This window comes from Misgurnus anguillicaudatus, chromosome 17 (genome assembly GCF_027580225.2).
Source record: "Misgurnus anguillicaudatus chromosome 17, ASM2758022v2, whole genome shotgun sequence".
NCBI classification, from domain to species: domain Eukaryota; kingdom Metazoa; phylum Chordata; class Actinopteri; order Cypriniformes; family Cobitidae; genus Misgurnus; species Misgurnus anguillicaudatus.
Genome location: NC_073353.2, coordinates 41,051,815 through 41,065,918, shown reverse-complemented (window position 1 = coordinate 41,065,918; position 14,104 = coordinate 41,051,815). Strand labels below are relative to the sequence as shown.

The 14,104-nt window shown below is 36.5% G+C and overlaps 1 protein-coding gene across 3 annotated transcripts in view; it reads right to left on the bottom strand.

Moving 5' to 3' along the window:
• The window catches only part of xirp2b (xin actin binding repeat containing 2b), a 97,697-nt gene that overhangs the window by 13,561 nt on the left and 70,032 nt on the right, over positions 1–14,104 (bottom strand). For 2 of the 3 annotated variants that reach the window (XM_073854773.1, XM_055215036.2), the window contains exons 4-6: positions 4,191–4,277; positions 860–926; positions 673–767 (exon numbers count right to left, since the gene is read on the bottom strand). In XM_073854773.1, coding sequence (XP_073710874.1) covers positions 673–767; positions 860–926; positions 4,191–4,277 — 249 coding nt within the window. Of the gene's footprint in view, positions 1–672; positions 768–859; positions 927–4,190; positions 4,298–14,104 lie in introns of all 3 variants that reach the window. The other variant, XM_073854774.1, reaches the window with a different exon arrangement.

The following is a 14,104-nucleotide window of genomic DNA, read 5'->3' as shown; positions in this document are numbered from 1 at the left end:
TGCGAAATATATTTTGTAGAAAGTAATGCTCAATATATTTTTGAATTTGGAAATACAGTATATTTAGTTGTAACCTTCATATATTAACATATATTTCAAAATGTATTTCAAGGGTAACCAAATACATTTCTAATTTTACATCCCATATGGCAAAAAACTATTCTTTGCCAAAATATATTTAAAACATATGCTACATACTAAATAATTTTATAAAGTATATTTTTTGATAACATTTCTGTTTACAGGTTCGTAACATAAACAAAGTAGATAGGCTAGATATATTTTTTAATGCTTTAAAATGTATTTATTGTTTAAATATATTTCAAAATATACAAAAAAGGCCAAAAATATATTGTTGAAAAATAGATTTTTGTAAATATATTTTTTGGCCAATTTTTGTGTATTTTGAAATATATTTAAAAATATATATTTTTTGCCATATGGGAAAGACTGAGAAACTTAATTAAATACTAAAGATAAGCCCGAAACACTGACTTTTAAGTGTCATGAGGCTCCAGTAAAATCAAGTGCTGTTCAAGAACTAAGCTCTCACAAAAGGGACTCTTGGAAACATAGAGAAAGGAGTAAATAGACCCATTTTATGCACTGAATCCTATTAAAGGATAATGCATTCATAAGCCAGAGAAGAGATGTAGGCTAAACAGGACTTGCCTTAATTTTCTTGCTCGGGGCAGCCTCCTCAATAGTCTTCTCAAAATGCTGTGCCAGTTCTTTAGTCGAGAGCCGCTGATAGTTTTCTTCCTCCTCTGTAAGCAAATGTTTGAATTTAAATCTTTTCTGTCTTTCTAAAAACCCCTAAACCAAAAAGTGAACTTTTGTGAGATATAAAATTTATTACCGGATTCATTGTTATGATTCTCATAACTGGAAACAAGCTCTCGGTGAGAGATCTGATTATGTGCAGCCTGGAAAACAGCAAAATAAATACAGCAACTTTTATATCTGTATACAAATTACTTTATTTTGTATATTTATATACTACATTTGACAGATGCTTTGCATGTATAGTTAAGGTACATTCAAACCATATGTGACCCGTGCTGGCAACATGAGTCAGAATGAGCGCGGTGTAATTTTGAGCTGCAGGGAAAAGAAAGTATAAATGTCAATTATCTAGCGATCTCAATGCTGTAAATATTCATTAAACATTTAAAATGATCTTTATTTGTATCGTTTCTAAGATCCTAAATGCTTAAAGATGTGTGCATCCACATGCGCATGACATTTTGGTTTCGGTTTTAAAACATGCAGGTATTAGAAAATAAAGTGATGATAAAATAGTTATTATGATAGATAAAGTTCGGGACCTGATTGATGTTAAGAGTTATTAGGAGCTCGAAAATGATCTTCCTCACGCTGACTGACAGATCTGAAGCATGCACACAGGCGCGCCAGTGCCCGACCCTGATATATACACACATAATTACAGTTTTAAAAAGATCTGTTTTGACAAGAATTCCCACAGATATAATCTGTTATGTCTTAAATGAATGTTTGGTTAACTGTTGGGAGAAATCTGATGTGTAAGATTATATTAGATCCTTGCATTACAGTAGATCTTAACCCTGGAGAACCCACGGGTCCAAATTTGGCCAATGTTAATTGCTGGTAATAAAAGGGTTTTTGGGTTCTCCAGGGTCAAATCTGTCTGTCTCAATGTCAATCAAATAATAAAAGAAAGAAAAAAGCTGAACATATAGATATTAATTTTGACTTTGTGTGTGCTAAATCTATTAGTTTTACCAGTGATTTTAAGGTATGGATGTAATGATTTTGCTTTTGAACCCTCAAAAATCTTTAACTCGATTTTTCTCAAAACTTTTCTAAAAACTGTGAAAATAAATAATTGAAAATGCTAATTTCGACTCATTTTGCCAGCACAGATCACATATGTTTATTAGTTTATTTAAACCCATGATCCTGGAATGTCTAGTATCATGCTGAGCTACAATAACTTGCTTGCATCAGTGTTGCTTAAAGCAGAACATTTAAGAGAAAAAAAAAATTAAAGAGCACCTATTTCATTGCTTAAAACAACGCTATTTTGTGTATTTGGTATAATACAATGTGTTTGCGTGGTTTATGTTTAAAAAAACACATTATTTTCCACACACCGTAAATTTTTTACCAGGTTTCACTCTCTTCCTGAAACGCACGGATTAAAAAAGTTCTGTGTCCATGATTGGCCAGCTAATCTGTACGTTGTGATTGGCCTGAATACCTTTGACTTCTGAAATGTGACGCTCCTTACCATGTTTGAAAGATTCAGTCACAATGCATTGCTAACAGGAGTTAACTTACAGGCCGTGAGTCCGAAGCGGGACGAATTTTGATAATGTCGGTCTTGTCTACATCACCAATACTAGGAAGTAAACTGTTGCCTACAATCAGTGTGTTTGTTTAGTCCAAGAAAAGAGATTTACGTTAGAGACGATAACTCGCGTCATTGTTTACTTTGGGGTTTGTACCTTTTGCATATCGTTAACATGTACTAATACACACTTACACACCAAAGGAAATGTAAAAATGTGAATTGGACAATAGGTGCTCTTTAAATGTTTTTATTTATTTTATAAAATGTACTTTCTTGCTACATACATTCCAGGATCCGTTTACATCTGCTTTATCTTTCTAGTGAGTTTTGCTTATTACAGTATAGTCCCCTTTGTCTCACTCGCTGGGATTTGTAAGGCAGTATTCCTTGTAAAGCTGCTATGAAACAAGATTTATTGTCAAAGTTGCCGGAGCACAAATAAATCTGAATTTAAAATGTTCCTCTTGAGGTTTATACATCCAGCATTACTCTAAGTGTAGCCAATTATATTTGTTATACATAAAAATACAAATTGTTATGTATGTCAGGGTCCATCACAGAAGATTCATCAAATTTGGGGGTCCTTGACTTCATTATATTTGAAAACCCCTGGCTTAAAGCATTAAACTCTATCTAGTGAAGTGTTGAGTGTCAATTGAATGCTGTAACTTGGTGCTCTGCTCAAGGTTTTAATCTATTTCACCTTTGACAATGTGCGTCTCTGACCTTTAACAGCGTAACCAATCATTACCAGGAAATTTGAATGACGCAAACTGTCAGTCCATCTTGTGATTTTCACACATGAATTGCTTTGACTTCTGATGAGTACAAAAGTACAAGAAACATTTATAAACAACCAAACTCTATTGGGCGGTTTCCTGGACAAAGCTTATCCTAGTCTCAGACTTAAATGCATGTTTTTCATTTTAAAAGATCTTGCACGGACATATCTTAATATATATCCGTGCCATTGTTTTGTCTCAAGTATTGGTTTGTTTGTAAAAAACTACTTAAATTTCCTAATATACCTAAGGCCTAGTGCTCGATTAATCTAAACCAGTGGTCTCCAACATGATGCCCACGAGCACCAGGCTGCCCGCACGGAGTCTTTGAGGTGCCCGCCAAAGCACATTCTATTAATAGCCTCAATTATAATATTTATATTTTACATATTTTTATATCAACTTGGCTTCTTTTATGTATGGTAACATGTGAAACAATGATAAAACACATCAACAAGTAAAACCAAAAAGTTTTGAGTAAACTATATCAAAAATGTAGCCCTACAGATTGTGTTATCCAATGTGGTAGCCCTTGTTTACAAAAAGGTTGGAGACCCCTGATCTAAACCCTGTCCCTATGAAGAGATCATTACTGTATCTTTTATTATGCACATTGCTTTAATTCTTTAAAATTACTGAGAGAAACCAATTCATCCTGCAATGTGTTCATTTCCGATCCCAAATACACGTATTCATCGTTTACTGTGTTGCCACTTTCTTGATACCGTGCAACATCATAAAATCTCCCTTCTGTGATGCTATCTCCGACCTATTTTTATGTGAAGGTCAAATTGTGGCATGACTCTGTAGTTCAATGCGTCATATAGCCCTGATGCGAGTAATGTAAAGCGCCCTTTATGACCTCCAGCTTCAAAGTAAAATTGTAAAAAGCATTGTCATTTCACACATGACGATAAACAGAAAATACAGCCTACGGCCAAGCTGATTCAGAGCTGAACATTAAGACCTGTGTGATTGTCAGTGAGTCTTCTGTCGACCAGCGTAGCACCTGACACTTCTGTTGTCTATGAAAGGAGGCTTATTAGTAGCGAGACTGTCGGAAACGTTCGTACCCTTTCATCCTGGAGGAAGACCTGCTGCGAGACCTGTCGACCCCCGCTGCTGTTCACCGTACTCATCACTGATGAATGTGACACCTCCTGCATGACAGAAGACAGGACTATTAGAGAGGATGAGAGGTAGAAGACATCACATGAAAACACACATACACAAACTTTCTTTCTTGAAGAGCACAGTGGACCTTACAGAAAATACATTGTTTTTTATTCATACATGACCTGTGCCTGTACAAACACACAATTGTAACCTAATGTGCCATATGTTGTGATGAAACACAATGCATACACATTATGTATTTGTCACATGTATTTTATCTCAAAAATTTCTGTGTTATAGTCACAGAATATTTTGCTAATTGTCATTGTCACGGATCTCCGCATTTTTCCGTGTCCGTACCACAGACTTTCTTTTCCGTGTCAGTTAACACATCTTGTGTCTAGTTAACTAGACACAAGATGTGTTAATTTAACACATTCGTTTTAAGAGTGTAATCTTGTACTCATCTTTCATACAAATATGGGTTCAAATGTATTACAAGTGTTACCTAAATACATTTTAAAATTACATTTTGGCTTTATTTCATATTAATGTACTAAAGAACAAAAAATAGGCTTGTAGGATGAATTAATAGGTGTGTATGACTTCACGAGGCGCTGCAAGAAAAGACAAGTGGATGACATCAGAGTAACGCGAGAGCGATTTGAAATCAGCCTCCTACGCAAGATTTCTCGCGGTACTCTGACGCTGATGGCGCTGCGTAAAGTTGGGCACACTTTAAAAAAGCAGCTGAACTCGACCGAACTGCACCTCTTCCATTAATTGTATATTACCAGGACAATTTATCTCCTACTTCTCCGCATGAGAAATACAAAGTGTGGCGTGTGAACTGACTGAAATGCGTGTTTGTCAAGGTGAATGCGTGAGACTTGAGAGCCCTGATTAGATGTATTTCCACTCACACACCTAACAACTGATGAACAACGCCGATGCACAGTCCTCGTCTTTTCCACCACTCTCTCGCCTGTACTACTGTAACTGACTGGAAAACTGAAGTTTTGCCAAACTTGCGATCTTAAAGCGGCTGGCGGAGCGTCTAACTCTTGTGGAACCCCACTTGCCATACTCGCTGTCGCTGCTCACTAACTGACTGGACCGGCGTCGACCTTACAAAAAACTGCAGAGTGCCAGAATGTAGACGGGCTCTGATAGAGCGCATACATAGGCGGAGCTCGGCTGCATTAGCGCCAATCAGAGCTTCAGAGCTAAAGCGGGGCAACATATTAGCTGTTCATAAAGAACCCGCGGATCTAACAGTAGTTCCGCATTACATTCATTATTTTGCACGCAAGTTTTTTTATTTTCAAACCGTGTATTCTCCGTTTAATTTCATGCACCGAACCATGACCCCCGTACCGATTCGGTTCGAAGCGAATACATGTACCGTTCCACCCCTAGTATAAACCAATAGTTAAAGTGACATCCTAACCCAAACCCCAAATCTAACCCCAAACCCACGTGAAAATGGTTTAAAAATAGAAAAAAATATAAGTAACCAATACGTGAAACTGACACGGAAAGAAAGTCAGTGGTATGGACACGGAAAAATGCGGAGATCCGTGACAGTGACACGGATAAATAAGCAAAATAATCCGTGACTATACCACAGAAATTTGTGAGATCATGTTACCCAAAGTGCATTACAAGATATCATTTTTTATCAGTATGTGTGTTGGGTTCCAGCCCGTGACCTTTTGTGCTACCACTGAGCTATACAGGAACACCAATATATCCAACTATTAGCTATAAAAATGTTCATGCATTAAACTGTGGTTAACCATTTGCACTTGGACATTTACATTTATGCATTTGGCAGGGTTCAAGAAGCTTTATTGTCATTTCAACCATATATACAGTAGCTGGTGCAATGCACAGTGAAATGAAACAACATTTCTCCAGATGGTTTTATCCAAAGCAACAATGCATTTATGCCAAACATTTTATCAGTATGTTTGTTCCCTAAAAACCAAACCCATGACTGTTATGTTGCAAACAGTGTTGGGCATAAATACTTTTTTTTAAAGTTACTTTTCAGTTTAATTAATAAGATTATTTTTTTTCAATGTACTGAATTAAACTGAACGTAGTCACGTAGAATTATACACTTTATGCGTGCAAACCTGAGCGGGAACAGTTTGGGCCCTATCTTGCACCCAGCGCAATTGACTTTGTCAGTGACGCATGTATCATTCGTATTTTGCACCGGCGGGTTTTTCCCTCCACAGACGCACGCCGGCAAACTAGGGAATGAACTTGCGCTCCCTGGGCGGTTCAGCGCAAAAAAGGAGGCGTGTTCCAGCGCAAAACATCCCTGATGCTATTTTGCAGTTTCAAAAAACAATTGCGCTACTAACCAGAAAAAAATAGTGTTAAGTCAGTGGCGCGTTGTGCGTAGTTCATTATGCTATTTTAAGGGCGCATGCTTGACTATAATGTATAGCGTGCACAACGCGCATTGCAATTTGGACCAATCGCATACCCCGGGGTTTCCCATTGACAAATGATCAGCGTTTATGAAGATTTCTGATTGGCTCTAAAACAACGTGTAATACCATATTTGGAGAGATAGTGACGTTTCAGGGGATACCTGGGAAATGCTCAGAGGTGATGAGAGGATTTGAGAAAAGCAATGTTCATTTCCAGCGAATTTAGTAAAACTGTTTCAACTTTAATAGTCATTTAAACACCTTTACTCGATTATTTGGACTACGAAAACTTTGGGAGATTATTTTTTAATGTTTGTTCTTTGAAATTAGCTAAAAATATTTTTTTTATCATTTCATTGTTTTTCCACATAATCAGCTCATATCTTAAAATGGAACGTTGCGACTTCCGACTCATTTCCCCAGAGCGGGTCACATATGAGCACCCTACCAACGGAATAAACAAATAGTTATATCTCCGCATCAGAATATTGTTTATCTAATCTACACAGATGCAACAGTTATTTTTGCAAATCATTAATTGTTACAATAAAAAATATTAACACATGAGATAAGGGAAATCATTGTGGTGAGCATTGTGGTGATAGTTTTTATGTATTGTGTGTCTGCGTTAAAAAATTATCATGCAAATAACGATTAAAGTATTTTCATAAGTTTGTTGTGTGGCTGTATTACGTTTATTTTATGTAAAATATAATTAAAATGTTTTCATAAGAAACCTTAATGTATATGAACTTGATTTGTAAGTGTACTTTGGGGTTGGACCTTGCTTGCGTTTCCGATTTCAAAGCCCCCAAACCCTTTCAGCGGTGAGGGTGGACACAGCGATGTCCTCTGCTGGCGTCAGGTCCTGTGTAGAGACAGATCCACCTCCCGTTACACGGCGTTCCCGATTTATGCTGGCAAGCTTGGGATTTCCCATCTCATGACATCATTGTAGCACTTGGCGCAATGATGGGGAAGCCAGCTGATGAGACAATTGTCGCTATTTCCTCTCACGTCTGTTTAACCTACGCTGATTTGGGCGGGTTTCTCCTATCCCCATACAAAACAACTTCTCTGTCTTTGACTGCTCTCACAAGAACGTTGGTCTCCTCGGCTGTAAACCGCTCCTGGCGTGCGCCTGGTAAATCCGTCATAATAATAGCAACCCGCCATGGAACTTGCGCCCTTGCATTTAAAGGGAATGTTGGATAGCGTTCTGATTGGTTTATTTGACGTTACGCCCAAACCACACCTATGAATAATGAACCTACTTCAGACCAACCCCTTATTGATTTGCGCCTGGCGCAAGACTTATTTCTCCCGCCGGGAAAATAGAAACAGCACCCAAGATCCGCCCACAAAGTCAGTTGCGCTTCGCACTTGCGTTTCAGATCGTTAAAACAGGGCCCTTTAAGTCAGAAACGGAGATGGCAGGCCAGAGCTTGACATTTTAGTGATGGAAATATGTCATTTCTGAATGCAGAACTTCTAAGTCATAAAAAACACCTGAAAGGCCTCAAAGAGATCAAACCTCAGCCAAGTAAGAAAAAATAACGCAAAAGGAACTTAAAAGTAACGTAAGCATTAATTTCCATGAAAAGTAACTAAGTAACACAATTAGTTGTGGGTGATTATCTTAAAACTGTAATGCATTACTTTTAAAAGTAACTTCTCCCAACACTGGTTGCAAATGCAATAGGCTTTATGCCCAGCTGCACTACTTCCTGAACTTCAGCCAGCTCCTTGTTTCCTGTCTGCCATTATTGGACAAACTGATTAATCCAGGTGTGCCTGACCTCAGTAGTCACAAACAACAATAATCAGACACACCTGGATTAATCAGTTTGTCCAATAATGGCAGACAGGAAACAAGGAGCTGGCTGAAGTTCAGGAAGTAGTGCAGCTGGGTATAAAGTCTATTGAACTACAAGAACAAAGGTTAATTTTTGGTAAAAAATCTCTCATGCAATAGCTTGAACAACTAACAAACCTTGTTTCAAGTGCCGATATTCTAATCAATTCACATAATTGCACACAAACAATCTGTTAGATCAAAAAATTATATCTTGTAATGCATTTTGGGTAACATGATCTTACAGATTTCTGTAGTATAGTCAAGGAATATTTTGCATATTTATCCGTGTCATTGTCACGTATCTCCGCATTTTTCTGTGTCCATACCACTGACTTTCTTTTCCGTGTCAGTTTCACATATTGGTTACTAAATTGTTTTTCCTATTTTCTTACCATTTTCGTGTGGGTTTGGGGTTAGAACGACTTTCTGTAACATAAAATGACATCCTAACACAAACCCAAATCCGACTCTAGCCTCAGCAAAGTAAGAAAAAATAACGCAAAAGTAACGTTAACATTAAGCTTTAATTTCCATGAAAAGTAACTAAGTAATGCAATTAGTTACTTTTTTGGGTAACTTAAAACTGTAATGCATTACTTTGAAAAGTAACTTTCCCCAACACTGGTTGCAAATGCAATTGAAGTACAAGAACAAAGGTTGATTTTTGTTAAAAAATTTCTCATGTAATATCTTGAACAACTAACAAACCTGGTTTCAAGTGTCAATATTCTAATCAACTCACATAATTGAACACAAACTATCTGTTAGATCAAAAAATGATATCTTGTAATGCACTTTGGGTAACATGATCTCACAGATTTCCGTAGTATAGTCACGGAATATTTTGCTCATTTATCCGTGTCATTGTCACGAATCTCCGCATTTTTCCGTGTCCATACCACTGACTTTCTTTTCCGTGTCAGTTTCACGTATTGGTTACTAAATTGTTTTTCCTATTTTCTTACCATTTTGCATGGGTTTGGGGTTAGAACGACTTTCTGTTACATAAAAAGACATTCTAACCCAAACCCAAATCGGACCCTAGCCTCAGCCAAGTAAGAAAAATAATGCAAAAGTAACTTAAAAGTAACGTTAACATTAGGCATTAATTTCCATGAAAAGTAACTAAGTAATGCAATTAGTTACTTTTTTGGGTGAGTAACTTAATATTGTAATGCCTTACTTTTAAAAGTAACTTTCCCCAACACTGGTTGTAAATGCATTTGAACTACAAGAACAAAGGTTGATTTTTGTTAAAAAATCTCTCATGCAATATCTTGAACAACTAACAAACCTGGTTTCAAGTGCCGATATTCTAACCAATTGACATTATTGCACACAAACAATCTGTTAGATCAAACAAGCTAAGCATTGCCAAAATAAATCTGAAAGTTTGGTGAACTGATGCTCTTGTTATCATCCCAACACTAGCGTGAAGTTTTCTGCTGACGGCATGAGGGCAGATTGGTGCCCTTCTCTCGAGGAACCCTGCTGCTTTAGTTCATTTTCATCGTTCTCCTTTAGTTAGACAGGTTAGAGAGCTCACCGAACCCTCTGTGAATGCTGCTCCAATGGGCCGGATTCTAACAAGCATCCATGACACCCAGTTACCCTGACACCATGACTGTATAACACCTGATTGCACCAGCCGGGCTCTCCAGTCTGCCGTCTGGCAGGTGACAGACAGGTAAGAACAACTGTTGACACGCAGACAGACAGTTTGATATCAGACAGGCGCACAAAACTGCTGGCCTGTGCAAATGCAAGCTTAGCATACTTGCTTTGGTGCATTGTTTTTTATATCAGAATTTAAGAATGCAAGAATGAACTGTTTAATATATCATTATTTCAAGAATGCTCAGATTTTTACTGTTAACATGGCATGGTGTATAGGTGTATACATCAAAGCTGAGCTGATGAAGAGAACGGCTGTAATGCTAAGATGACCTTCAAGTTTATGGACACGGACTAGAAGTACAATTTTGATATTCAGAGAAAACATTCTTCATAATGCACAAAAACACATTTTCAAATAAAAAAAACATCCTATTATCTCAAAGCAAATCTAAAACTCAGAAACACTGAAATGCACACATAATACTAACTGAAGCCATTTAAAGTTTATACACACAGACAGACCGTACACAAACCCACACAAACAAGTTTAATAAATGAATGTCTTTTACCAAAAACCAGAGGAAACTTTAATAATGAGATGAGCCGCTGCAGCAAATCCTTTGATCTCTCTGAAATAACTCTTGCATGATGCATTATGTCAAGTTTCTTCTCTCATTTGTTTCCTTACAGCACATAATATATGTCTTTTCTGTCTTTGTAAGCTGATGATTAGCATTAAACCTGATCTATTTTATGTTTTAAATCCTTTAAATGTTCAGTGATCTACACTTTAATTACTTTTGTTTGCAACTTGTGTAGCTCGGTTTCTAAAGTATGCCGCACGTAAAGCAAATATCAAGGGTTCAATTCGCCAGGGACACACAAACTGATTACATTTATACATTGAGTATTCTGCAAGTTGCTATGAATTGAATCATCTGCCAAATGCATAAACTTGCTTCTACAAACAGTGTTAAAACAATATGATAGCAGCGCAAAAGGTCATGGGGTTTAAACCCAGAAAACACACATAGCCTACTGCTAAAAACACATTGTAATGCATTGTAAGACAGGGGCTTTGTGAGTTGATGAAAATTAATCAAATATATTTAAGTCATAAAATGTAAATAAATAATTATAAAACCAGATGATGGCCCAATAACAGGCATTACATTACAATATGTAAAATACTATTAATAAAAAAAATAATAATTTTGAAGTTAAACATGCATGTGCTATTATATTATTAAAATATTTACTTAAAATCTCAGGTGATACGTCAAGTAAATCATTTTGGTTAAGGTGTTCAGCTGCTAATAAAAAAGTTTGAAAACCCCTGCATTAAAGTAATATACACCCAGGTCGGTTGCACTTTATTTTACAGAATGTTGTGCCGGTCATTAACTTACACTGGCCTGTATGTACTACACACTTACAATGTACATACAATTTGTAAGTACAGCACTGTTTATTATTAGTTATCAAATACGTACACTATAAGTACTTGTCATTAACCCACACTTGCCTGTAAGTACTAAATACTTCTATTATACATTCATTTGTAAGTACAGTAGTGTTTCTTGTTAGTTACAGTATACCTACACTATAAGTACTCGTCACTAACCCACACTTGCCTGTAAGTACTAAATATTTATATTGTACATTTATTTGTAAGTACAGGAGTGTTTCTTGTTAGTTACAGTACACCTACACTATAAGTACTCGTCACTAACCCACACTTGCCTGTAAGTACTAAATACTTATATTGTACATTTGTTTGTAAGTAAAGGAGTGTTTGTTGTTCATTACAGTAAACGTACACTATAAGTACTTGTCATTAACCCACACTTGCCTGCAAGTACTAAAAACTTATATTGTACATTCGTTTGTAAGTATAGTAGTGTTTCTTGTTAGTTACAGTATACCTACACTACAAGTACTTGTCATTAACCCACACTTGCCTGCAAGTACTAAAAACTTATATTGTACATTCGTTTCTAAGTACAGGAGTGTTTCTTGTTAGTTACACTATACCTACACTACAAGTACTTGTCATTAACCCACACTTGCCTGTAAGTACTAAATACTTATATTATACATTGATTTGTAAGTACAGGAGTGTTTCTTGTTAGTTACAGTATACCTACACTACAAGTACTTGTCATTAACCCACACTTGCCTGTAAGTACTAAATACTTATATTGTACATTCATTTGTAAGTACAGGAGTGTTTCTTGTTAGTTACACTATACCTACACTACAAGTACTTGTCATTAACCCACACTTGCCTGCAAGTACTAAAAACTTATATTGTACATTCGTTTGTAAGTACAGGAGTTTTTCTTGTTAGTTACACTATACCTACACTACAAGTACTTGTCATTAACCCACACTTGCCTGCAAGTACTAAATACTTATATTATACATTGATTTGTAAGTACAGGAGTGTTTCTTGTTAGTTACAGTATACCTACACTACAAGTACTTGTCATTAACCCACACTTGCCTGTAAGTACTAAAACTTATATTGTACATTCATTTGTAAGTACAGGAGTGTTTCTTGTTAGTTACAGTATACCTACACTACAAGTACTTGTTATTAAAGGAGCATTTCACCCGTGAAAACATTAATCTTTATTAAAAGTGGAACATATTTGTAGTCGAAATGTAACATAAATTTAGAATTTGGTGCCTATTTCACAGAGAAAAGGAGTGTTTGTAGTCTCACCCCCTCTACAAAGATATTGGACTTCCTTCTTTCAATGATGCAAAATGACGATTTTTACATCATTGAAAGAAGGAAGTGCAACACTGAAATCCATATTTCTCCTGTCTCAGGGGAAACGGAGGGAATGATGCATGACCATTCTAAAACATGACTGGGTTTCTAACTATATAAAGCTTAATGCAAATGGGTGAAGTTTCCCTTTAACCCACACTTGCTGTAAGTACTAAATACTTCTATTTAGTGATGCTCCGATCGATCGGCCGATAATGCTTGCTATGCTTCTCAATGAATTACGGCAAAAGGCCGCTACATCCAAAAGCCAGGGGGCACTCTCATGCAGAAACTCGCGCTGTAAATGCGCTGTAGACGAAGAACAATACACACGCAGCTATGATGACACGCAGCTCCAGGAAATGTCTTAAGGATATATTTATATTGCTGTTCTTCAAACCTTTTCAGGTATTTTCAAGATAATAAAGAATATGTATAATTATTATGTTTGACTAGAGTTGCAAAATTTTTCAAATGCATGTTATAAACAACTCAAACTAACAGATTTTAGATCAATAAGGACTTCCTGATCAAAACCCATAGTACATGAAATAGCTGTGAATAACATCGGCTGTCCGATTCAGAATAGTGATCGGACACGTATTTTTAGTGGAGATCGGCATCGATCGTAGCATCCCTACTTCTATTGTACATTCATTTGTAAGTACAGGAGTGTTTCTTGATAGTTACAGTATACCTACACTATCTGGAATTACCCAGTACTTATCTAGAGATACATAATAACTACCAAGTATGTACCACTTGTAAGTACAGTAATGATACCATTTAATTACCACATAGATACTCAAAAGTAAGTACCACCCATTTGTCTGTAGAGTAAGTACAACACATTTACCATACAGTAGGGGAGAGCGGGGTATGTTGTCACACTTTTCACACTGTCTAACATTTACTGAGCACCATACATCAAAATGGTATAAATCTCATACCAAATGAAAGAAGGAAGTCTTGGGCACATATGTTGTATTCATAACATCTTTATATCTTATCTCATTACAGAGTTGTAGACTGTTGAATAGTGACTGTGCACTTGTGACAATTTGCCCCATCGGAGGGTAAGTTGTCACACTAGGGCGGGTAAGTTGTCACACTAGATTATCTAAAAATAAGAACACAACTACTTAATTGTGAATATTGATTTTAATTTTT